The 27,323-nt window shown below is 44.0% G+C and overlaps 1 protein-coding gene across 1 annotated transcript; it reads left to right on the top strand.

Annotated features, from left to right (window-relative positions):
• On the top strand, window positions 1-26,945 carry Ramp3 (receptor activity modifying protein 3). The gene is made up of 3 exons (XM_005319256.5): window positions 1-156; window positions 20,505-20,637; window positions 22,729-26,945. Exons 1-3 carry the CDS (start codon window positions 102-104, stop codon window positions 22,982-22,984), a joined length of 444 nt encoding a protein of 147 aa, XP_005319313.1. The 5' UTR covers window positions 1-101; the 3' UTR covers window positions 22,985-26,945.
• The last annotated feature ends 378 nt before the right edge of the window (window positions 26,946-27,323 follow it).

Raw genomic sequence — 27,323 nt, 5'->3', positions numbered from 1 at the left:
TGGGAGTGGCCTGAGGGAGTGGGCTCCCGCGGCCCCGCCCCGCACCCCATTGCGCTCCACTGAGCCCAGACCCGGACAAGCCGTCCGGAGTCCCGCTGGTCATGGAGAAGCGAGCGCTGCGGCTGCATCTTTTCCCGCTGCTGCTGCTGCTCTGTGGTAAGGGGAAATTGGGCCCCGGGGCCCTCCAGCCTCTCACGGCCGCGGGGCCGCGCACACTCTCGCCTTCCCCCGCTGCGCCTAGGTTGCGCACCTCCCCTTCCTTGGAGCTCAGAAGCGACGTGCGGTGATCCCAGAGCAGCCCCCAGGTTCTGCTGGAGGGTCCTGGATCTTCCCGACATCAGAGGATCTGAGGGTTAAGGACCTGTGCAGCAGGGGAGGCGCGGGGTTTCCGTTGGGCTGCTGCGACGTCCCAGGCCTGGGGTACCATCTCCCTACCTGAGGGGGAGGTAGTGAGTTCCCCATCCTGATGAGTGGTGCACACTGTGAGAGTGTGTGGGTTGGAGCACTCCTGACCTTGGTAGCATTGGCCTTTCTGACAGCTTCTACCCAAGTTCTTTTCCAGAGAGAAAGCAGACTCAGTGAGAAACATTGCTTACAAAATGGGAATCGATTAAATGAAAAACTTGTTTTGAAAAAGCTTACTGAAGAAATTATCCAAGAATAAGAGGGTGCGTTTACACGTATGCGTGTGTAATGTGTGTGTGTATATATATATATATATATATATATATATATATATGTGTGTGTGTGTGTGTGTGTGTGTGTGTGTGTGTGTGTGTGTCTGATTTAAGGGCTTTGGTGGAGCTTCTAGGCAAGCGAGAGGGAAGCTGGTGATGGGGAGGGCCCTGGCTTGGGTATCAGTGACTCAGGATCTATCCACCAGGGCTGTTGCCTCTTGGGTTCTTTCTGCTTTTCTCTTCTGGCTGCAGCCTCCTTGGCTGTAAAATGAAAAGGTGGGCCTGTTTCCCCAGCATTTAAAATCTGGGATTCAATAAGTGAGGTGGGAAAGGGTGCACCAGGGTTAGTGGTGACTTTCCTTCTATTGAAGAGGTCTCTGTTCAAAATGGCTTTATCTCACGATCCAGAGTTGGAGCCAGGCTGGGGTGGATTTTTGTGTTAAAAGGGTGAAGGCATGTGACTACTTCCAGAAATCAGTATACCGATTTGGGATTTCAGCAGGCCTTCAATGCAAGGACCCTCTGATTGCAGCCTTGATCTTCATGGTGGAAGGAAAATCCCCAGTTCATTCTGAGGGAACCCGAGGTTCTCCAGGCCACCTCCAACATGAAATTGAAAAGGAGTGCAGTAAGAAACTACGAAAATATTCCTCTTTAATATATCTGGGTCTTTTATGGACCCAGTCTCCAAGGTCTACCTTTTTGTCCTGTTTTGGTGGTTCCCACTGTCCACCTTACCTAAGGGCCAGGTTCCCTAGTGGAGGCCAGGTCCATCCTCTCACAGACCTGCCTGGTATTATCCTGGCCTGAGCAAAAGTCAGAGAGAGGCAAAATGTATTCATGGTCATAAGTAATTTGCAGAGGTGGGACCAGAATTCAATCTGCCCTCTGGAAGGAAAGAGCTGAGTTTCCCAACTTCCAGGAATGGTGACCATCTGTGTTCTGGATCCTGACACATTGGTGACCTGAGCTGCCTTTAGGCTGCACAGAGTAGGAGTTTGGGGGCCTGCCCACCGCTGGACTAGGGCCTGAAGAAATAGTTCCTATTGACCAGCCAGTCATGAAGACCAGTTCTGAACAGGGAGGGTGCTGACTTGCAGTGTTTCTTTAAGAATTATAAAGCATTATTCAGAAAGCTGTTGGCACTGCACATGTCATGGGGGGTCTAGGAGGTGTCTACTAAGCAGGTAGCTGCTATGGTGCCCAGCTCTTGCCCGGATTTTCTTGGTCTGGGTGAAAATCCTGCATCATAATTCCAACATCATAAGACACTTACTGGCCCTAAGCCTCAGTTTCTTGGACTACAATGTGGATGCAGCTATAGCAACCTGTAGAGGGCTCTGTGATGATCAGTTTGATTTGATTGAATTCTTCCCAATCCTCTTGTGCTGGACATGGGATTATGAAGAGAAAAGATTTATGCTTAAATAAGGGACTGTGCCTAGCATATGTCCCTCATGAGGGCTCACATTCAGCACTAGAACATAGGACACCTAGTATGTGTATATGTCCCTGTGTATGGACATATTACCATCATTTTTTTGGTACCATCCCTTTTGTCATTAATAAAAGTAATGGGCTGGGATTGTGGCTCAGCAGTAGAGCGCTTGCCTAGTATGGGCAGGACTTGGGTTCCATCTTCAGCACCACATAAAAATAAAGGCATTGTGTTGTGTCCATCTACACCTTAAAAAAAAAAAAGTAATGATATCACTGTGTCATCTGTGGTCATGTTACTTCTGCTGAGTCAATCCAAGGACACTTCTGGGTAGCAAGTAGCCTTGGGGACTTAAAAGTCTTCAAGGAGGTGGTTGGCTATCGATTTGTTTTAGCACTGGAGGTGTCTTGGAAATCGTCTGGTCCCACTTTTCATTTTATAGATAAGGAAACTGAAGTGGAGGGGTAAGGATGGAATTACCCAGATCAAAGGTACTGGGGGCAGAATTTCCCATATATCATATATATCATAGCCTCCTAAGGCCAATGTCCAAGGCCTACCACAGACATCTTTGATGCTGTCATCTGGTTACTGCGGAGGAGGATGAGAGCGCCTGGATCTCATTTCAAAATGACTGACCACAAAAGGCTTTTCTCTTGGAAATGTATCTGTTTGGCTGTTTATCATCCTTCAGCATCTGGAAGTCCCTGAGACCAAAAGATGCACAGGCCTCTGTGTTCTTTGTTTCCCTATGAACCTAACCAAAATGGATTTTTATTTTGATTCAGTTCCTGAGAACTTCACTGGTTCCGTAAGCAGCACACAGCCAGTAGCCTGAGTGGAGTGACCCAGTTTTATGGGGTTTCAGGGTCCTGTGTCTTTACTCTGTTACTGTTATACTGGGTAGGTTGTGGGGTTGTGTATCAGATATGGTGTCAGAATGGGCCCCTGTGGAGAGTACTACAAATGTCCCATGTGCCTGTCTTGTGTGGGCCTAGGGCATCTTCATAGCACTCTTGGTTAAGGAAGTTATGTCAGAACATCTGCTTGAGATACCTGTCTGCACATGGTCCTTAGTAGCACATGCACAACTGCCTGGACCTGGCTCTTGCTGTGCCGACATGCAGGGATTCAGGAAGAGAGATTCCAGGGAATGCAAAGGCCCTGGAATACATACAGCTTCTGGGTTGTATGATGATTCTGGGATATATAGAAGTTATAGGGCATATAGAGGTTCTGGGGCTCAGAGAGATTCTGGGGTTTGAGGAAATCCTAGGGTACACAAAGATTCTGGGGCACAGGCAGATTTGGGGGGTATTTGGAGGTTCTGGGGTGTGTAAGTTTTGGAACACATCAAAATTCTGGAGCACGTGAAGGGTCTGGGACACGTGGAAAATTGGGGCACATTAAGATTTAGGGTAATAATTGAGTCAGGCATATTGTAAGAGATCCCTCATCTTCTTAGATAGCTAGACTGGCTTGATTGAGGTTTATAGGTCCATGGTGGAGGTGCTGGGCAATACCTGTTCTGACATGAGGGTGGAGGAAAATCAGTGCAGTCTTTGATCAGTCCCTTAGGGGTAGGGGGAGAACAAGAGCTCAGGGAGAGTGATGGTCACTGAAGGGTCACTGGTATTTATGGTACCTTGTCCCAGAGATCAGTTTCAGAGCATCATGGCTCATGCAAAGATCAGATATGGCCCTATGTTGGAGAAATGGTTTGCCAGATATAGCCATGATCTGGGTTGGCTGTGCAAATACCTATAAGGATTCAGATTCATTCTGACTTCCAGGATAAAGAGGAGGAAGGGGAAGGGGAGAGAGAGGAAAGGGAGATTGAGTAGGACCAGAGAGTGACAAGTGGGACTTGCCTGGCCAGTGCCCATTAGGATGGCAGGTGGAGCTCAGGAGATTGACCCAAGGGTGCTGAGAGGGATCCCAACAGGGACTAATGAAGCCAGGCCAGGAATGAGGACAAGGGCTGCTTATGGGGAATAGCCTGTGGACTGTCAAAGCCTGAGGTGGGGAGCTCATCCTTGACCTTCAGAGAAAGGAGGCTTTTGGAACAAAGAGGCTTTAGGGAGAAAGGAGCACAGGCTGCCTTCACCATTGTTGGCCTCCATGTTGTCCTTGGGAACTGCGCTTCTCCGTCACTAATGCCCCAACCTGGATCAGAGCTGCCTTCCCACCACCAGGCTTGGCAGATGCAGCTGAGCAGGGGGCAGAGACTTGCTCAAGGCTTCTCTGGCTCAGAGGCTAACTCTGTATTTGGTCCTGGGAAAGTTGCTTTTCTTTTGGGTTTCGGTCTTCCCGACTTTTAACTGGGATGGAACAGAGGCCAGATATTTTTTTCCCCAAGGTTCTTCCCAGGATAGATGCTGATCTGGATCCTGAAACTTGGTACACAGCCCAGCCTTCACAGGTACTTGAAATGTCTACTGGGAGAGAAGAAAAGGAAATGAAAATAGGGGAAGATGAGCAGGTACCATTGAGCTTGGAGCACCCAGAGCAAGGAGGCAAGCCTGGGATAGACCTTTGCTTGACAAATCAAGGATGGGAGTTGGGTGAGGGTGTCAGCCCAGACCAGGAATGACAGTCCACCTGGAGGTAACTCTGGGAAGTCATTGTGGCTCTGAATCTTGATCCCTACCATGTCTTACTGCGCAGGTCACTGTTCCTGTCTTAAGCACCTGTTCCTTCTGGTTGTTGTAGGTTGGTGGGTTGGAACACACTTAGAACAGGGCCCTGGGGTACACTGGTCAGTGCTGAGGGAGGTGGAGACTCAAGAGCTGAAGGGGAAAGGAAATGGGACAAGGTGCTACCAGTTGGGTGCCTCTGGTTCCATTTCCAGGTAGAGACATGGAAGCTTAGAGATGGAAGTGAGTGTGTCAAGGCTGAAGGGCAGAGCCCAGGTGAACATTCAGGATGCCTGGTTCCTGCCTGCTGTTCTCCATCCTCTCTGCCCTTACTGCTCAGAGTGTGGTCCTCAGACCTGCAGGCATGGCATCATCTGGAGCTTTTCTGACATTAGCACATTGGCCCTACCCCGGGCCTGCTAGAGCAGAATCTGTACAGCACGAGGTCACCAAGGAGGTGATGGGAGATGTGTTGCTTTCCATCACTCGTTATTGGTTTGGGAACATGGGAGTCAATTGGAGGGGAGCTTAACAAACGTGAGTTCTTGAGTCCTTATCTGAGGTTCTCAAACAACAGGCCTGAGTTGTGGCCTGAGTGGATCTGGTGTGGAGCCTAGTAGGTATCTCTGTTCTATCTTGTGTGTTTGCAGAGAGATGGCAGTGCGCAGAGGTGCTGGAGTTGGGTCCCATAGCCTCAGAGCTTTCTGGATGGGCTTGTGCATGTGGTCCCCATCTGTCTCAGGGAGGAATAGCTTTATTCTACTTTCAAAATGAAGGATAATCATTTACTTCAAAGCTTTTCAGAGTCCAAAGCTGTGTTAAAATAGAACCCGGAGTCACCAACCTGCACAGAGAGGGCAGCTGCTGGAGCCCAGGAAGGGTTTGTAATAAAGGCTGTCTGATTTATGGAGGAGGAAGGGTAGGCACCGCTGGGAGGGTGGGGGAGAGCTGGAGGCTGGGGGAGCAGTGGTGGAAATAGAAAGCTGGATTCTGATGGTGTAAAGTCTTGCCAGAGATTTTGTAGGTACACAATTATTAACCAGTGGAAACACCCAGAATCAGAATTACTCTTTGTTAAAAATGAGGTGATAATAGGCTAGCAAGGTGAAGGGACCTGCCCAGAGTCACACAGTGAGTTGAGGACGAGTGTGGACAAGGTCTCGCCCTCTATTTTCCAGCCAGACTGGGCAGATGGTAGGTGGGATGGTCAAGCTTCAGAAGATTGTCAAACCCTCTTGCTGCAGAGATGACACAGGATTCTCTTGAAGGGATGCGAGCCCTGGACTTGGCAGTGCTTTACTGGGACTCCATGGTGTGAAGGCTCTGAAGGCTTGTTTGGGCTCAGTGGGAGATTGCTGTGGATGAAAACTCACTCTGCCTTTCTGTTAAGCTTTAAATAGACTCCAAAGACCTGTCCATTCTGCTCCTGGCCTTAGGTCCACTTTTAAAAGTCATTTCTCATTCCCTTTTACCCAAACAACTGTGCACACCTTACCTCTTCTATACAGTGTGCACCCTGTTGCTGTGGGCACCTCTGCTCTGGTGCTGCTTAAGTTTTCTAAAGTCTTCCTGATTTTTTTTGTCTATTTGTTCTGTAAATTATTGAGAGAAGAATATTGAATTCTCCAACTATAATTTTGAATTTAGGTATTCTCCTTACAGTTCTGTTTTTTTTTTGGTGTATTGCAATGCTGTTTTATTAAATACATAAATGTTTTAGATTGCTGTCTTTTTGTTAAATAAGCCCTTTTTTTGTCATGAAAAGACCCTCTTTTTTTAAAAAATTTTTTTAGTTGTTGATGGACTTTATTATCTTTATTTTTTTTAAGAGAGAGAGAGAGAGAGAGAGAGAGAGAGAGAGAGAGAGAGAGAGAAGAATTTTAATATTTATTTTTTAGTTTTTGGTAGACACAACATCTTTGTTTTTTGTATGTGGTGCTGAGGATCGAACCCAGTGCCCCACGCATGCCAGGCGAGCGCGCTACCACTCGAGCCACAACCCCAGCCCTACTGTCTTTATTTTTATGTGGTGCTGAATGAAGATCGAACCCAGTGCCACATACATGCTTGGCAAGCACGCTACCATTGAGCCACAACCAGTGCCACATACATGCTTGGCAAGCACGCTACCATTGAGCCACAATCTCAGCTCCAGAAAAGACCCTCTTTATCTCTGGTAATATTGTTTGCTCCAAAGTATTCTTTGTCCACTACTGGTATGGCTGCTCCATCTTCCTTTTGATTTATGGTGGCATAGTCTATCTTTTCCTACTTTCTCCCTTTGAACCTATTTGAGTCTTTATTTCAAATAGAATTCCTGTAAGTGGCCTACAATTAAGTGTTGCTTTTTGATGTTATCTGACAATCTTTGCTTCTTAAGTGAATTATTTAGACAACTTATTCTGAAACTGATTATTAACATAGTTAAACTTACCTTTTTTTTGTGTGTGCTGAGAATTGAACCAAGGGCCTTATGCATGCAAGGCAAGCACTCTACCAACTGAGCTATATCCCCAGCCCAATATAGTTAAATTTAAATTTATCATTATGCTATAAGTCTTTTTCTCCTTTTCTCTTTTGGGCTTATTGTTTTTAACAATTATGGTGTATAGTTATTTATTGCAAATTGGTTGTAACTTTTTTGTTACTTTAACGGTTACTGTATTTATTATATTTACCTTTATTTATTTATTTGTTTGTTTTTTTGTAGTTACTGGGATGGAATCCAGGGGGTGATCTACTGAGCTTCATTCCCAGCCCTTTCCATTTTATTTTGAGACTGAATCTCACTGAATTGCTGAGGTTGGCCTTGAACTTGAAATCATCCTTCCTTAGCCTCCCAAGTAGTTGAGATTATAGATGTGCACCACTGTGCCTGGCTAGTGGTTGCTTTAGAGTTTATGGTATGCATCTTTAACTTATCACAGTCTGTCTTTAAGTGACATATATCAATTTGTATATAACCTAAAAATCTGACATGTCTCCCCCGTGACTTGAAGCACTTGCTATCATACCTTATACTTAAGTCATAAATCCTACAATACATTATTATTTTTGTTTTCACAGTCAGCTTTTAAATATATTTAAATATTGAGATACAAAATTTATATATTACATAGTTACAATTTCTGGTGCTCTGCTTTCCTTGGAATATGTCTATATTTGCTTCTTATATAGTTTTTTTTTTCTCCTTGAAGAACACTCCAAACCTTATTTGTGGTTTAGGTGTTTTCTTTTGACCTTTTTTTTTTTTTTTTTTTTTTTTTACCGGGGATTGAACTCAGGGACACTCAACCACTGAGCCACATCTCCAGCCCTATTTTGTATTTTATTTAGAGACAGGGTCTTATTGAGTTTTTAGTGCCTTGCCATTGCTGAGGCTGGCTTTGAACTTGTGATCCTCTTGCCTCAGTCTCCTGAGCTGCTGAGATTACAGGTGTGGTCCACGGCACTGTTATTCTTTTAACTTTTGTATGTTTGAAAAAAATTTTGTATTTTACTGTAAAAAAACCCTCAACTTTATTGGGATGTAATTAATATACTATACAATTTGCCCATTTAAAGTATACAATTCAATGTTTCTTAGTTCATTCATAGAATTTTGCATTCATCACTACAATAAATTTTAGGGCATTTTCATCACCCCCCCAAATAATTCCCACATTCATTTGCAGCCATTTATTTGAACCTCCTTCTCCTTAAGCAATCACTATTTTTCTTTCTCTGTATATTAACCTGTTCTCTACATTTCGTATAAATGGAATCAGTATATGGTATTTTGTGATTAACTTCTCTCACTTAATATTTTTAAGGTATTCATGTTTTAGCATCGTCAGTACTTCTTTCTCTGTGGACAAAAACTTCCATTACTTCATGGACAAATAATATTATTCAGTTCTATCTATATTGTATCTATGTCCGTATATCACATTTTATTTATTTGTTAGTTGATGGACATTGGACTATTTTCACTTTGGGCTCCTACAAACAATGCCGCTTAAACCTTTATATAAAAACTGTTGTGTGAACATGTGTGTTTATACATCTAGAAGTAGATTGCAAGATCACCGTAACTCTATGTTTACATTTGAGAAACTGCTAGACCATTTTTAAATATGGTTGCATCATTTTGCTTTCTCATCAATAGTACATGAAGATTCCAATTTCTGCACATTCTCACCAACACTTGTGTTCAACTCCAGGCCTGTAAAGGATCCACGCCTATTTAGTAATCCCCAAGAGAGAACTTGGAGGACTCAGTGGAGAGGTTTTGGACATTTTATTACTTAATCACTCCTTGGCAGTGGCCAGCCAGGATACAGTGGAGGGCTACAGGGGAAAAATGTAGGCTGGGTTGCATGCCCACTGTGCAGGTGGCTTTCTTCAGATGTTTTATGAGTGCATTCTTTTACTTTACAACCAAGGTCACTCTGTTCATATTCTTTCCCAGGAAGTGCATATAAGGGAAGTGGCCAGCTCCCCCTATCCATTTCCTCATTACCATATTCTTTTTTTAAAAAAATTCTCTTTTTTATTGATTAAAAAATATGACAGCAAAATGCATTACAATTCTTATTACACATATATACCACAATTTTTCATATCTCTGTATATAAAGTATATAATTTGTGTCTTCATACATGTACTTTGGATAATGATGTCCATCACATTCCACCATCCTTGCTAATCCCCTGCCTCCTCCCATTCCCTCCCTCCCCTCTTCCTTATCTAGAATTCATCTAATCCTCCCATGCTCTCCCTCCCTACTCCACTATGAGTCAGCCTCCTTATATTAGAGAAAACATTCGGCATTTGTTTTTTTGGGATTCGCTAACTTCACTTAGCATTATCTCCTCCATCGCCACCCATTTACCTGCAAATGCCAAGATTTTATTCTCTTTTATTGCTGAGTAAAATTCTATTTTGTATATATGCCACATTTTTTCTTATCCATTCATCCAGTGAAGGCATCTAGGTTGGCTCCACAGTTTAGCTATTGTGAATCTTGCTGCTATGAACATTGATGTGGCTGTGTCCCTGTAGTATGCTGTTTTTAACTCCTTTGGGTACAGTCCGAGGAGAGGGATAGCTGGGTCAAATGGTGGTTCCATTCTCAGATTTCCAAGAAATCTCCATACTGCTTTCCATATTGGCTACACCAATTTACAGTCCCACCAGCAATATATGAGTATACCTTTTTCTCCACATCCTCACCAACACTTATTGTTGTTTGTCTTCATAATAGCTGCCATTCTGACTGGAGTGAGATGATATCTTAGAGTAGTTTTGATTTGCATTTCTCTAATTGCTAGAGATGATGAACATTTTTTTCATATATTTGTTGATTGATTGTATCTCCTCTTCTGAGAAGTGTCAGTTCAGGTCCTTGGCCCATTTGTTGATTGGGTTAATTGTTTTTTTGGTGCTTAGCTTTTTGAGTTCTTTATATACCCTAGAGGAGTAAAAATTTGCTTCCAAGATGTAGGCTCTCTGTTCACCTCACAGATTGTTTCTTTTGCTGAGAAGAAATTTTTTAGTTTGATTCCATCCCATTTATTAATTCTTGGTTTTAATTCTTGCACTATAGGAGTCTTATTAAGGAAATTGGGGCCATATTCTTTTTAGAGGCCTTTTATCTCATGGCAGGCTTTCTCAGGTACTCATTACTGATTAACCCAACAACTTGTTATTGTCTTTTAAATTATATTCATTTTTGTATATCTAAAGTGATATTTCATTGTAGTTTTGATTTCTATTTCCTTAGTGATAATGATATAGATCATCTTTTCATGTGCTTTTTGGCCATTTGTATATCATGGAGTAGTAAAAGTTCTTTAAATATTATTATATATACAAGTCTCCTATCAGACTTGATTTTAATGCATTTTTCTCTATTTTGTGATTTGTTTTTCGCTGTTTGATGGCTTCCTTTGAGGCAAAACATTTTCAAACTTTGATGTAGCCCCTTTATTTTTTTTTCTTTTGTTGCTTGTTCTTTTGATGTCATACACGAAACAGCTCAGTGTTGTATAAGAACACAGAGACTGACTCCTGTATTTTCTTCTAAAATTTTTCATAGTTTAGCTCTACATATAGGTCTGTTGTCCATTTGAGTTAATTTTTGCATATGATGTGAAGAAGGTGTCCAACTTTTTATTCCTTTGTATGTATATATCCAGTTGTTTCAGGACCATTGTTGAAAAGATTGTTCTTTCCATAATGAATTGTCTTGGTGATCTTGTAGAAAATTGATTTGTCATAATGTATGGGATTATTACTGGACTCTCAATTCTATTTCATTGATCTATAGGTGTAGCCTTATGCCAGTACCACACTGTGTTGATTACTATAGCTTTGTTGTAATTTGGGAAATTGGTACCTGTAAGTTCTACAACTTTATTCCTCTTTTTCAAGGTTGTTTTGGGGTATTTTGGGTCCCTGGTATTTCCATATTTATCAATTTATTGCAGAGGGCTAGCTGTGATTTTAAATTTGTGGGTTATTTTAGGTAATATTGACATCTTAATAACACTAAGTGTTCCAATCCTTGAACATAGGCTATTTTTCCATTTATTTAGGTCTTATTTAAAATTTTTTAACATTTTTTATTTTTTGGAAGTGGTTGGAAACAATACCTTTATTTTATTTATTTATTTTTATGTGATGCTGAGGATTGAACCCAGGGCCTTGCATGTGCTAGACTAGTGCTCTACCGCTGAGCCACAATCCTATTCCTTAATTTAATTTCTCTTTACAATGTTTTACAGTTTACAAAGTATAGATTTTGCCATTTTTAATTAAATTTATAACCAATAATTTAATTTTTTATTGTATTATAATAAAGTTATTTTTAAATTTACTTTTTGGATTGTTAATGTATATAAATACAATTTATTTTGTGTATTGATTTTGTATTCTGCAACTTTGCTGAATTAGTTTATTATTTCTAACTGTTTTATTTGGTGTGGATCCTTTAGCATTTTCTACAAATAAAATCATGATATTTGTGAATGGAGATAGTTTTACACTTCCCTTTCCAATTTGGATGACTTTTATTTCTTTTCTTGCCTAATTGCTCTGCATAGAACTTCCAGTACTATGTTTAATAGAAGTGGTGAAAACAGACATCCTTGTCTTTTCTTGATTTTAGGGGAAAATTCACCACTGAGTATGATGTTAACTCTGGGGTTTTCATATGGTCTTTATCATGTTGAGGACATTCTATTCTTTCCTTAATTTGTTGTGTATTTTATTTTTATAAGGAAAAATCATTTGATTTTTATCAGATGCTTTTTATGCTTCAATTGAGATGATCATGTGTTTTTTTCCCCCTTCAATCTATTAATATGCTGCATTATGTTGAATTACCTTCTTATTTGCGTTTTTTTTTTTTTTTTTGGTGTTGGGGATTGAACTCAGGGGCACTCAACCACTAAGCCACATCCCCAGCCCTATTTTGTATTTTCATTTAGAGACAGGATCTCATTGAGTTGCTTAGCACCCGATGAGCTGAGGCTGGCTTAGAACTCGTGATCCTCCTGCCTCGGCCTCCCGAGCTACTGGAATTACAGGCATGTGCCATTGTGTCCAGCAACCTTCTTATTCTTTTTTTTTTTTTCAGAATGGCAGCTATTATGAATACAAACAACAATAAGTATTGGTGAGGATGTGGGGAAAAAGGTTTATTCATACATTGCTGGTGAGGCTGCAAATCAGTGCAGCCAATATGGAAAACAGTATTGAGATTTCTTGGAAAATTGGGATTGAAACCACCATTTGACCCAGCTATCTCTCTCCTCAGTCTATACTTGGACTTATAAGCAGCATATTACAGGGACTGTGCTTTTTATCTGTTGCAGAATTCACTGTTAGTGTTTATTGAAAATTTTTACATCTGTGTCCCTAAGAGATATTGGCCTGTGCTTTACTTTTTTTGTGATATCTTTGGCTTTGACATCAGGATAAAACTGGCAGTGTAGAATGAGTTGAAATGTGGAAAAGTAAGGTTGCCTATTCTATTTTCTGAAGAGTTTGTGAATGATTTATACTAATTCTTCCTTAAATATTTGGTAGAATTCACTAGTGAAGTGATCGGAGGAGCCTGGGATTATCTTTGTGGAAAGTTTTAAAATTACTGATTTAGCCTCTTTATTTGCTATAGATCTATTCAGACTTTATTTATTCTTGAGTTAATTTCAGTAATTTATGTCTTTAATAGTTTCCTAGGGCTGTCATTAAGCATTATAAACTGGGTGATTAAAATAACATAATTTCTTTTCTTAGAGTTCTGGCAGCTAGGAGTCTAAACTCAAGGGACTTGCAATGCTGTGCTCCTTCCTTGCCTATTCCTAGCTTCTGGTGGCCCCAGGCACTCCTTGATTTGTTGCATTACTCTGATCTCTGACTCCATCTTCCCATCACCATCTTCTTCCTGAGTGTCTTCACATCATCTTCCCCTGGTGCATGTTTGTCTCTGTGTTCATATTTCTCCTTTTCATAGATATGAGTTGTATGGATTAGGGCCTACTTAAATGGCCTCATTTCAATTGTATTATTTCTGCAAAGAACTTATTTCCAAATAAGGTCACATTCTAAGGTGCTGGAGGTTAGGACTTCAACTTTTTTTTTTTCCCCCAGGGGACAGAGTTTGATCCAATACAATGTCTTACTAGGAAATTTTCCACTTCATGTATCCCAGTTTGTTGACATATGGTTTTCATTAATATTTGCCTATAATTCTTTATTTTTGTTGTTGTTGTTTCTGGAAGGTAGCTAATATGGTGTTATCTGACTTTCATTCCTGATTTAGTAATTTGTCGTTTCTTTTTTTTCTAGCTGAAGTTTTTGTCAATTTGCTGATCTTTCTTATTTGTTTATTTGTTTATTGGTACCAGGGGTTGAACTCAGAGGTACTTGTCTGCTGAGCCACATCTCTAGCCCTATTTTGTATTTTATTAGAGACAGGGTCTCACTGATTTGCTTAGTGCATCACTTTTGTTGAGGCTGGCTTTGAACTCATCATCCTCCTGTCTTAGCCTCCCAAGCCACTGGGATTACAGGCGTGCACCACTGTGCCTGGCAATTTGGAGATCTTTTAAAAGAACCAGTCTTTCCTTTTGTTGATTTCATTTATTATTTTTCTGTTTTCTACTTCATTAATTTCTTCTCTGATCTTATTTTCTCTCCTTTGTTCTGTTCTCTTTAGACTTAGTTTGTTCTTTCTCCTGTGTGGTAAGGTAAAAGGTCAGATAATTGATTTGAGGTCTTTTTTTTTAAAAAAAAATATAGATGTTTGCTGCTGCATTTTCTCCTCTAAATATTTCTTTAGCTGAATCCTTCTAAGTTTTTGTATATTGTGTCTTAATTTTTATTCATATCAAAGTATTACCTAGTTCCTGTTATGAAATCTTCTTTGATCTATTGGTTATTTAGGAATGTGTTATTTATTTTCTACATTTTTGCGAATTTCCCCAACTTCTTTCTGTTTGTGATTTCTGATTTTAATTCTATTGTGGTCAGAGGCATTGTATGATTTCAATATTTTAAAATTTATTAGATATTTTTAAAAGAAGTTTCACATCATTTTTTTTTTCTGTTCTACTTTTACTGCAGAGAGATTAATTAGGTCTTTAACCCGTGTTTCATAAGGGTCCAGTCTTTACCAGTGCTGTTTTTCTGCCTCATTTGCATTCAAATTTCTATCAGTTGCCACTCTCTTTCAGTCTGAAAGAAATTCCTTTGGTATTTTTTTTTTAATTGGGTGCTGGGGATTGAACCCAGGACTTCATGCATATTAGGCAAGCAGTCTATACTGGACTATAACTTCCTTTAGCATTTCTTGTAACATTAATCTGTTATTGATGCTATTGCTTTTGTTTCTCTGAGAATATCTTTATTTCATTTTAATTTTTGGAAAGATACTTAGCTGAATATAATTTTTTGAAAAATTTTATTGGTTCTTTTTAGTTGTACACAATAATAGAATCCATTTTGACATAATTATACACACATGGAACATATCTTATTCTAATTCAGATCTGATTACCTCTCCTTCCTATCTCTTTACCTTCCCCCTGCTCCCTTCTCTTTATTGATTTTTCTTCCATTTACCCATATTTATTATTGTTATTTCTTTAAAAAGATGTGTTCTTTTTAGATATACGTGACAATAGAGTGTATTTTAACATTATACATACATGGAGTATAACTTATTCTAATTAGGATCCCTGAATTTAAAATTCTTGATTGACAGTTTTTTTAAAGCACAATATGTCACCCCACTGCTTCTGGGCTCCATGGTTTCTTCTAAGAAACTAGCTGTCAATCATGTTGGGGTTCCCTTGAATGAATCTTTTTTCCTGTTCTCAAGATATTTTTATGTCTTTCAAAATTTTTACTATTTATGCTTTTTACTTTGCTATTTATACTTCACTATTCTTACTTTGCTATTTATACTTCTTGGGCTTTGCAGAGAGTTAGTTGACAGTCTAATGAATTTACAATTTTGCTCCAAGTTTTGCCAAAGACTAGAACCTTGGGAAGTTCCCTCTTCAGTCTCTCTGGAGGGGTGCAGCCTTGGGCATATGAACAGTCTGACAGATTATCTGGAATGAATGGCATTTAAAAAAACTTCCAGGTTTCCTTGGATTCTGCCTTGGAGCAGTGTGGCTTATAGGTCAGCTAGTGCTTAGTTAGAAGTTGTGCTTATACCCCATGAGTTAGTAAGGCCCTACCTTCAGCCAGTGGATCTGAGCATAACTTGGGGAGTGCTTTCCTGTCTTCCTCACATCTTGCCTTGCTGGGTCCTGCATGGTGCAGCTCATGCAGTGCACACCTCTTAAGACCTGTGGGGATGAGTGGTGTTCCAGGAGGGTTCTTTTCTGGTTCTTTCTGTTAAACTTCCACTTGGTCTACCATTTCGTTTGTTGTTTTTGTATAGTGGATCCACCAGCTTCTCTTAATGCCTTATTATTAAAACTCCCTTGTTTTTTGACAATGACCTTAGGCATATGCTGGTGTTCTGTTCCAAATATAGTTAGTCCTTTATGCCAGAGATGTGGAGATAATCTGTCCTTAACCTCTGGGCAAGACCTTGGTGCCACCATACTGAACTTGGGGTTGAGACAGTAACCTGTTTCTATCAGAGTGGCATCTCTGTTCTATGAGAAGGCACTGGATTGTAGTTCCTGGTCTCCTTGGCTTGCTTTCCCATTTCGAACTCTGTGCCCTACCTGTGAGCTGGTAGTATCATTGGCTTCCCATGCCTGGGGCAGAGCCTCCACTGGATAGGAAGGGAGTACCTGTCATCCTGGCCTCATCTGCCAAAATAAAGAGACCTCCTATGACATGGAGCTCAGGGGAATATGCATTTGCCCCTTGTAGGGTGAAACTTTAGCCCTAGACTTGGAGCTGGAATAGAGAGGATCCTCTTCCACCATATTTGTACCCACTTGGAGCAGAGCCTTTATAACTGGAACTGAGAATCGGTGGGAGCAGGTTGTGGCTTAAATCACAGGCTCACTGTTCTGAGATGTAAAGGTTTTCCTAAATAATGTTCTCCATTTGATATATGCCACATATGGGAAGACTGCACTTGCTGGTGACACTTTTTATTGAGGCAATACTTAGTTGTGAGCTACCCATCTTTCTTGGAAGGTGGGTTGTGATTTTTTTTTTTTTTTTGAGAGAGAGAGAGAGAGAGAGAGAGAGAGAGAGAATTTTTTAATATTTATTTTTTATTTTTTCGGTGGACACAACATCTTTATTTTATTTTTATGTGGTGCTGAGGATTGAACCCAGCCCCCCCCCCCCCCCCCCGCATGCCAGGCGAGCGCGCTACCGCTTGAGCCACATCCCCAGCCTGGGTTGTGATTTTATGAGGACTTCAGTCATGGTTCTTCCCTTTAGAAAGGGCCTGAATTTGCTTCTGCTGGATCCTGTCCATGATTAGTTTAAGCCGACGTGTAAATTGGGTTTTCCCTGGGTAGATCCAGGTCATGTGAATGTGGGCTGTGAATCCACAAGAAGGTTGGTCTGCGCTGTATCTTTTCAGAGGGGGTTCCTCCTTTTCTGCCCATGCCCAGGTACTACTCTTCCAAGTTGGCTGAAGGTGAAGTTATTTCTAGCTCATTTCCTGCTAGATGCCAGTTACTGGGGGCCTTCCATTACACCTCCATCTCGGGCTTCATCTGTCCCATTTTATAGATTTGCCAGACACATTCAGGGCAAAAACAATCCCATGGTTCTGGGTTCCACTCCATCTAGTCTTTGGCTTGACAATTCTTCCCATCTCATCATTTTGATGATTTTATGAGTATACTATTTATATTTTATCCAGGGCTTTTGGTTGTTGTCAGCAGGAAGTGGGTCTAGAGAGCTGCCATATACCTGGACATAAGGATACGTTGAGGCTTGGATAGGCTTTAAACAATTCCATATTGCTGCTGTAGATGGCATCCAGCAGAAGCTGTGGGTCATGGCCAGGTCTCAGGGTCATCCAGGCTGCCTGTAACAAGTGTAGGATTTTGGTTGGATGATGTGGCCTCTTTGATCTTGTTTTTATGGAAAAAAATACACACACTTTGAGGTGACTGTGTGACACCAGCTGGGTCATACTCCTGTGACTTCAGTGTGGACCTCACTGACCACTGGTGGGTGGAGGAAAGCCATTCTCTATCAGCTCCTGCCAGTGAAGTGTGGGGAGGAAAAAAGGGGCAGGACTGACTGTCCAGGGCACTGATTTCTCTGCTGGGCATCAGTTACTTTGTCCACAGTTCACTTCGCTTTGACCACTAGGATCCTGGGCTCCTTTTTTAAAAATATATTTTTAATTTTTTAGTTATAGATGGACACAGTGTCTTTATTTTGTTTATTTATTTTTATGTAGTGCTGAGGATTGAACCCAGTGCCTCACATGTGCAAGGCAAGTTCTCTGCCACTGAGCCACACCCCAGCCCTGGGCTCCTTTTATTTACTGAGTAAACACTTCCAGGAATCTCCCAGGGCCACACTTGAGCTGAGGATAGAGGAGAAACACACCAAGTGCATGTGCACACACACACACACACACAGACACAACAGACATGCACACAGATACACACTCAGCCACACACACACACAGACATGTAGTCACAGATACACATACAGACATGCACACAAAGACACACAGACATACACATAGATACACACAGAGACACATGGACACATAGAGACACATATACAAATACACATGGGCTCAGACACACAGACACATAGACACAAACACATGGACACACAGATACACACAGACCTATGCAGACACACACATACACAGACACACAAACACAGATACATAGACACACATAGACACACAGTCACAAACACACAGATATGTAGACATGGACATACAAACATTCAGACACATAGATACACACAGACTCATAAACCAGGCACACAGACATACACAAATACACAAACACACAGATATGTAGACACGGACATACAAACATACAGACACATAGATACAAACAGACTCACAAACCAGACATACAGTCACACACACAGACACATAGACAAACAGACACACAAACACATAAACACATAGATACAGACACACAAACACACAAACACAAAGACACACAGACACACCAACACAGATGATAGACATGCATACAGACACATGGACACATACATACACAAAAATACACAGACTTAGATACATATAGACACACAGATATGCAGTACACATGGAACACACATGCACACACAGACACACAGTGATACAGACATATAGACATAGACATACTCACACACCCAAACACACAGACACACAGAGATACATCCAGACACATAGGCACAGACACATGAGGCAGAGCCATGACAACAGGGGTAGTAAAATCCAGCTCCTGGAGGAGTGTGAGGTCAGGGTGAGGTGAGAGGTTGCAGGATGGCCTTCCTTCTGGAGAGAAGGGGTATAGGGATGTCGTGGGCTGTTACATGAGCTGAGCCTGCAGATGTGCTGGTGGGACAGGTGAACATGGGGATGATGGGCATCTAGATGCAAGAAAACACAGAGGGCCAAGATGCTGTGTGTTCTGGAAGAGAGAGGATGCTGAGCCTTAAGCCAAAAAGCTGTGCTGGGGAAATGCAGCCAGTCTCTGTCCCACTGTCTGCCTTTAGGTGGCAGGGGCCCACAGCTGAGCCAGGCCTGTGTGCATACCCTCCTGCCCCACCTTGTGGTTCCTTGGGGTCTTGGGATGTGGTGGGTGTTAGGGAAGCTCCCATGGACAGAAAGGGCATTCCCACACAGGCCCTCTGGTATATCCACTGGTACCTGTCTGCCTGTTCTTTTTCACTCACGATGACCCCTGTGCAATCTTCCTCTTGTGGGTGGAGGTGAGGTGAGCACTCTAGTTCCCTCAAGTCTGTGAGCCCAGCACCTCAACCCTACCTGTGGTCCCAAGCCTTTGTACTAGAACTTAGGGGGTCCCAGAACTTTCCCTGGCATGAAAATGGGGAGGGCTGTGGCCTCCTTTGTGGTGGCTGGGGTACTGTGGTCTGATGGAGTAGGTTGCTGTACAGAATATGATCTGGTCTGTATCCCCCATTTCCATATAGAGGTGATTTATCAAACACCCTTTTGGTGCCCAGTTGAGCTACAAAACAGAGAATACAGGATCTTGACGTACTTGCCTTCTGGGAAAGTAACATTCATTCCTTCCCCTGACAGGTTTTTGCTAAAGGAGGGGAAAGCAGTGAGAAATTTACAGAGCCACCAGTAACAAAGGCTTCAAAAAGATGGGTCTTCTGTGGGCACAGGACTTAATTTAGCAAACTCAACAGCCTCATGGGCCTGTTTCCCTCTTTAGAGATGGGGAAACTGAGGTAGAGCTCCTAACCAGTGAGGCTGTGTGAGGTAGATCTATCCCATTCCAGTCTGGAGTCTCTTTCCTGCTCCCTTCCACAGTCTCTCCTATAACCCAACACTGGTTGCCAGGACACAGACAGCAGGGCCACACACACACACACACACACACACACACACACACACACACACACTCCAGGGCACATACACATGGACTCTCCTTTGATTATATGATAACGTGCAAAGAAAGGGTTGGGTGAAGGTGAAGGAAGTTTAGGAGCTGGTAGGTCCTTCACCAGGAAGTGGGATGACCATGATGTGGGATGGGTCCTGGGGGATAGGAGGTCCCTGTGTAGTGGAAAAGAGGATGTTCCTGATGGGAAAGTGTGGGTTGAATTTGCAAAGTTGGAGGGGATGAGATATTTTGTGGGAAGATGCTGGGAAGGCCAACTGGAAAATCCTGGGGTAAGGAGCTGCCTCAGACTCAGGTCTCCTTAAATCAGAGTGGGGCTTGTACAGGGTTGGGTGGTCCTTATCAGCTCAGAACTCTGCTGCTTCTACAGGCCATGGGGTGGTCCCCATATCTCAGATCCCTTCTCAGAACTGTCACAGGTATCCACCACCCCTAGGTTGGAGCTGGAGCCTCCTGGCCATTACTGATGTGCCTAGGACCCCTCCTCACCTCGGGAGGACTCTCACTGCTGCTTGCTCCCTGCATCACTGCAGTGATGAAGAGGCAGACTTGCCTCCTGGGTGGGTCTCCTTTTTGGGAGAGGGGAGGTCAGGGCAGAGAGAAGAGTTGCTCGCCTATGAGGGGACATCAGGAGGTGCTGCGAGAGGTTGTGCTTGCCAGAGTCCCTGGGGCACCCCCCATGTTAGCCAGTAGAATTCTCATGCTGTCCTCTTCCCAGGTGGGTGTGCCCGAGTGTGCGGCTGCAATGAGACCCGGATGCTGGAACGGCTGCCTCTGTGTGGGAAGGCCTTCGCAGACATGATGCAAAAGGTGGACGTCTGGAAGTGGTGCAACCTGTCTGAGTTCATAGTGTGAGTGCCCTGAGAGGTCTGGTACCCTGACCCACACTGCTCATGGCCCCACCTACACCCTGCCCTGGCCCTCAGTCCCTCCCATGGCTCTGTCCTTTGCCCCACCCACAGCTCACCACAAACCCACCTACACACTCTGTCCACTAGCTGCCCAGGGCCCTGCCCACCCACAGGCCTGGTTCGCAGATGCTCCCAGGATCTGTCTGTCTGGCTTAGCCACATAGGTTTGTGGGCAGTTGTCGTTGGCAGTATTTCTGGGCAGCAGTTCCATGGACAGATCTGGAGTCCTGAGAGTTACAGAATGTTGTTCTCATCACATCAGGATGCCAGGCACTTTCGAGAGAAAGGATTTTTCAGAGTAGTGTTAGATGATTTTCCTGTCCCAAATCACATGGTGGAGCAGAGTGGGTGGGCAGTGGAAATTGGGACTTCTGGGGGGTCAAAGGATTTGCCCATGGACCTGGCTATTGAGGTGCTCCTAGAGCCTGGGCACATCCAGGGGCTGCATTATGTCTGAGGCTCCAGAGGGTTACCTAGGAAGGCACAAGTGTATGGCTTGTGTTTCAGCCTTGGTGCTGTAACTCAGCCTGGGATGAGTCAGGAGCCTGGTGGAATCAGTCAGGAGTCTGGTTGGGTGACTCAACCCAGGTTTCTCCACACTGCCTAAGAAAGAGTAGCTCAGAAGGGACCTTTGTGAGATGCAGACTCGGATGTTGTTCTGTGCAGGAAGCTCCTTGCAGGAAGAGGCCCCTTCCTGTTGATGGGACAGGTCAGCCACTCCCTCTTGGAACAGTACAGAAAGGAGGAGGTGGGCCTCCTGTTGCCTGAACCCCTGGGAAAGTTGAGCCAGGACCCTCCTTCTCCTGTGTCTGTCATGCATCTGCAGCACAGGCGTGGGAAAGTGCTGCTCTGTGTGGGAGCTGCCGGCTCTTGGCAGGTGTCCACCCAGCTTCCTCCAGAGCATCTTGAATGGATGGCTGCCATTGTCAGCCCTGAAGATCCTAACAGCAGGATGGTCACCACCTTCAGAGGCTGCTTACCAAATTCCAAGTCAGGTGGCTATTGGAAAATCCTTATATACACCAGGCTGAACTCTAGGTCCAGTTAGCCATGGTCCTTAGTCACCCTCAAGAACTGACTAGAACCTGCCTACTGGATAGGCAAGGTTCATCATGGGTGGTTTGCTGAGAGCCGTTCCCATGTATTTTAGTCAGCTTTTTCGTTGCTGCGACTCAAAGACCTGGTCAGAACAATTTTAGAGGAAGAAAAGTTTATTTGAGGTCTCAGTCCATAGAAGTCCGGCTCCATTCCTTGGGGCTCCAGGTGAGGCTGAACATCACAGTAGAAGACTGTGGCAGAGGGAAGCAGCTCACATGTTAATCAGAAAGCAGAGAGACTCCCCTCGGCAGATACAAATACATACCCCAAAGGCATATCCCTCTAGTGCCCCACTTCCTCCAGCCATACCCTACCTGCCTTCAGTTCTCACTCAAGTAATCCCATCAAGTGATTAATTCCCTGATTGGGTTAAGGCTCTCACAACCCAATTATATCCCCTCTGAACCCTCTTGCATTGTCTCACATGTGAGCTTTTTGGGGGAATACCTCACATTTAAAGCATAACACCATGTTTGATCACATGAACAGGGAACCCCCTGGAGATGCATGTTTCCTGCCAGGTGGGGCAGAGAGAGGCAGCTTCCCAGCAGGAGACCCAGGTGGCTGGGTCTCACAGGTCTGATACTCCCGGTTGCCACTTGGTATATGAGAGCAGGTTGACTTGGTTAGAAGGCTACTGGCCCTGGCCTCAGACAGACCCTACTTTTGGATCCCAGGGTGTCCCTGGATGATGAGGGCCTTGCAGGTCCATGTGGCTGTGGCCCAGGTACCTTTTGGCCCTGGAAAAGCAGCACTAGATATAGATGACCCATGTAGCTGGGAGTATGGAAGTGGCTTCCAAGGCCACACTTTGAGTTGGTGTCCAAGTAGGACGGGGCCTGGAACATTTCCCACCTCTCCTATTGGCCTGGGGTCAGGGCAGGCATGAGGGGGGCCTGGGGAGCATTGTGATCTCACTTTCTGCCTTTGCAGGTACTACGAGAGTTTCACCAACTGCACTGAGGTGGAGACTAACGTTGTGGGCTGCTACTGGCCCAATCCACTGGCCCAGGGCTTCATCACTGGCATCCACCGGCAGTTCTTTTCCAACTGCACAGTGGACAGGACCCACTGGGAAGACCCCCCAGATGAGGTGCTCATCCCACTGATCGTGGTGCCTGTCCTGTTGACTGTGGCCATGGCTGGCCTGGTGGTGTGGCGCAGCAAACGCACTGACCAGCTCCTGTGAGAGCCCATTAGACAGAAGACCATGTCAGACAAGCTGGAAGAATGTTCCTGGGGCTGCGAGAGCTGGTGGATGGATGCCATTACTGTCTGGTCTGCTATGGCTGCATCCCACTCCATTCTGACTGATAGTCCCTGGTGACTGGCCTGTTGCCTGACTGGGACTCAGGCTGCCCTCTCAAGCTCTTCACTCTTCCTTGGGCCAGTGAAAGAAAGTGACAAACCCAGGACTTGTGTGCTGGGCATGGGAATCATCCTCTGCTGAACCCTTCACTCTCCTGTGCTAGGCCACCTTGTCTCTAGCCATTTCCTCTCAGACTCTCTCCCTGTGTCAGCCTCAGCCCTGGACCTAACTCCTCTTCAGCTGTGACCCTGACCCCATCTCCTGCCCAACCCTGGCCCCCGACCATACCCATATAGAAAGGGTAGGTGAGAGCATTTGGCAGATGTTATGTGCTGTGGAACCCTGAGTCCCTCCTGGTGGGGAGCCCAGACAGATCCACTGCTAGAAAGACTGAGGAGTGAGAGAGACTGGGGATCCCCAGGAGCCACGTGCAACCTGCAGATCTGCCTGTTTCTCTGTTTTGGTTCTGAAGCTGGTGTGGGTAGAGTGGGGCTGTGGGGACAGGGCCTTCCTTCTATGCTGGGGCTGGGGGGGGCTTTCTTCCCATGGGGCTCCCTGAAGAGTAAGCAACCCTGAGAGGGAAGTCTACATGCTAATGTTCTCTGTCTGCTGCTGTCTGCTATTTTTGAGTAAAGAGTCTCCCTAAGTTTGGCGTTTCTGACTTTATTTCAGGGTATTTAAAGAGTTAGTGGCTTTCTTGGGACTGATATCCAAAATCTCTAAAAATCTTTGAAATCTCTGAGGTCTTGTCTGAAAGTTTTTTTTATGGTTGGGTGTGTCTTTAATAACTTCAGTCAGCCGAGGTTTTTGCACTGCTGTGTTTAGAGCCATGGGGGAAGAACAAGACCTATGAGGCACAGTCCAGCCCCCAAGAGTCCCTTCACTTGTTGGGGAGGCAGATACGCCAGCCCTGAATGCAGCGTGCACAGAGAGAGTGGGGTCCATCTGGGGATTTGGGAGAAGGTTCCTGGAGGAGATTTTGGAAGAGGGTCATTAAAAATGAGTAGTTTCCCCTTTTGAAAGCATCATGAGCGAAAGCCCAGTGACATACAAGAACTTGGCATGGTTGGAGCCTGGGCTGTGTGAGCAGATTTGGGGATGAAAGGAGAAGTAGGGAGGGAGCTAGAAAGGGGAGAAGGGGTGGTTAGGGGATGAAGTCTTTGCAAAGTTACATTATTCAGGGTACTGAAGGGTGGCCTCTTTTGTGAGGCTGTTGGGTAGTTTGCCCCTCTTTAGCCCCATTTTGATTTCAGAACCTTTCTGCAAATTGGTTCAGACTTCAAGTCCATACAGAGGTCCTGTCTAAGAACATGGTCACTAACATTCTCCCAGGGTGACCACTCCTCCTTATAACCTTACTCATAGTGGGAAGGCAGTGATTGATTAAATAAATTTTGAATTTTTCAATTGATAGAATTGTATGAAGTTTTTTTTTTTTTTTGTACTGGGATTGAACTCAAGGGTACTCGACCCTTGAGCCACATCCCCAACCCTTTTATGTATTTTATTTAGAGACAGGGTCTCACTGAGTTGCTTAGCACCTTGCTTTTGCTGAGACTAGCTTTGAACTCACTATCCTCCTGCCTCAGCCTCCTGAGCTGCTGGGATTGCAGGTGTGTGCCACCATGCCCAGCTGTATGAAATTTGATGACTAAGCCCAGTGGGTTGGCAGAACTAATAAGAGACCCTGGAATTTTTTCCATTATCAAAGAAATAAAAATATAGAATATAAACTAATATTAAAACACATCTTCCCAAATGAAGCTCTATGCATGAAATTGAAATGCAAATTCTCAGAGGTGGTGGGAGAGAAAAATCAGCCACCAGATCTTTGCGGTGGACTTGGGAAAGGTACTTTCGGGGGTTGGAAAGGACTGTCAATGGAAGGTGAGACTTTCCTCTGGCCACCTCACCCCTGACCACTTGGCAAACCAGATTAGGAGTACAGGGCAGCTGCCAGAGGGTGGCAACCCTTATCGTTGGCCTGGATGTCTTCTGGAGGGACTGTAAGTCCTGTTGCTGAGGTTCCTGTGGTAGCAGCCTGACTCCAGCTTTTTGAGGCTGACCAGGAAATGGCTTGTGAAAGGGTTTGCAGAAGTCACGTGGCCAGAGGGGAGGTCTCCAGAACAGACAGGCCCAAGTCTTGCAAGTTCTGGCAGTCACTTATGGCACCTGGGGGATATCCTGAGGGACACTGGGCAGCTTGTGGGCTGAGCAGCTGCATTGTGGATAGGATAGCAAGGACTCAGTATCACACTTGAAGGGTGATTGTGCAGAATGGAGAAGGAAAAGGCATATCTTGCTGGCCTGCTTCTGGAGGCCCAGCATGCTCTGAAACAAGCTTCAAGTCCAAACAGAGGTCCTGTCTGAGGACATGGTCAGTGACGTTCTCCCAGAGTGAACACTCCTCTCTCTGTCCCTGTTCATCATGGGGACGCAGTGATTGATTAAATTGATTTTTAAATTTTTCAATAGATAAAATTGAATGAAGTTTTATGACTAGGCCCAGTGGGTTAGCAGGACTTTAAGAGGTCCTGGGTTTTCTTCCAGTATAAAGGAAGTAAAACTATAGATCATAAACTAACATTGAAACATATCTTCCAAAAGGAAGTGAGAAGCTTCATGAACCAACAACCATAATTGGTGCAAATCAGAAACAACAAACAAACAAACAAACAAACATTTAACGACTCTGAAAATTGTCCTGAGGCTACATGGAAAACAAAGAAACATTTACTAAAGAAAAATGTACTAAATCTGGATATGAACATAGAGAGCAAGAAGTCTTCTGGAGGTTTCCAGTGTTAATCAAGGAACTGTCCAGGAAGATGGAAGAAAAGACCAAAAAAAAAAGGCCAGTCTTGGTGATTCTGATGTCCCTGGCACCAAGTATGTCCTGGTGCTATGTGGATGACTCTCCTGACCCCCTGAAGGGATCCTGCATTAGGGAGGTCAGGGGACTGGGCTGCTTCAGCATCAGGTCTTAGCGTGGATTGGTGAGGTGGCCTGAATGATTTTGGGAACTGGCCCTTCTTGCTCTTCTCTTTCAGATCACACACTCTTTCTGTTGGAATCCTCAGTGGTTGCTTTATCTGGGAGCTCTCTCTCAAACTATGCTCCCGTACAGAGCTGATCCTTGGGACTTTGGGGCTGTGGGTGTCAGGAACATGGTAAGGAGCTGCCAGGCAGATCATGGGCACCTGAGACAAGTCATACTTGTCCACAATTAGGTTTTCTAATTTTGATTTTCTCTTCCTTGTCTATGATAGGGCATGAAATACAAAATCAAGTATAAGAAGAGGGCCCTGGTCCTTGTTCCTCCCTTGACCGAAGGCAGTCTTCCTCAACACACTAACATGATTGTGCACCTGGCATGTGGTGCTGTCAACCCCAGGCTGCCTGGGACATTCCTTTAGGTCTCCCAATTAATGAAACATATATCCATTATAGGATATTTCTGATTTATTTCTTGTAGTTTGGGTATGAGGTAGTTCCCTCAAACCTCCTGTGTTAATGGAGGGATGTTTGGAGGTTAAATGATTGGATTGTGAGAACTGTAACATAATAAGTCCATCCTAATTTGAAGGGACTGAGTGGTAACTTTAGGCAGATGGGATGTGGTTAGAGGAGATGGGGTGCCCTGAAGAGATTCATCTTCCCTATAGCTCCTTCCCCACTTGCCTCTTTCTGCTTCTTAGCTGCCATGAGCTGAGCAACTTTTCTCTACTATTCCCTTCCACCATGATGTTCTGCCTCACATGGGTCTGGAGCAATGGAGTCATCCATTTATGGTCTGAGAACTCTGAAACTGTAAGCCCCCAATAAATTTTTCCTCCTCTAATTGTTTTTTGGGGTATTTTGGTCACAGTGACACTGGTGCAAAGCTAAAACATTTATTTACTTATTTTTGTGGTGCTAGGGATTGAACCCAGGGCCTCATGCCTGCTAGGCAAGTGCTCTACCACCAAGCTATACCCCTAGTCCTATTCTGGAATAAAATCCACCAAAATATGCTGAACCCCACCCTGAGTCAGCCCCCTGCAAAGAAGCCTCATGCACATTTGTAAACTTAAATGCACTCAAGCTAGGATTGTGTTGGATTGAGCTCTGGGCCCATTTCGACACCAATCCTCTCCCAACACCCCCTTCCCCCTTCCACCCACCAACCCCTCTGTGGTTTTGCTTCAAATCAAACATTAGTAAATGTTGATGGATCCAA

Source organism: Ictidomys tridecemlineatus, chromosome 2, assembly GCF_052094955.1.
Source record: "Ictidomys tridecemlineatus isolate mIctTri1 chromosome 2, mIctTri1.hap1, whole genome shotgun sequence".
In the NCBI taxonomy this organism is placed as follows: Eukaryota; Metazoa; Chordata; class Mammalia; order Rodentia; family Sciuridae; genus Ictidomys; species Ictidomys tridecemlineatus.
Note: the sequence above shows the minus strand (reverse complement) of the source record. Positions and strands in the feature narration are given on the sequence as shown.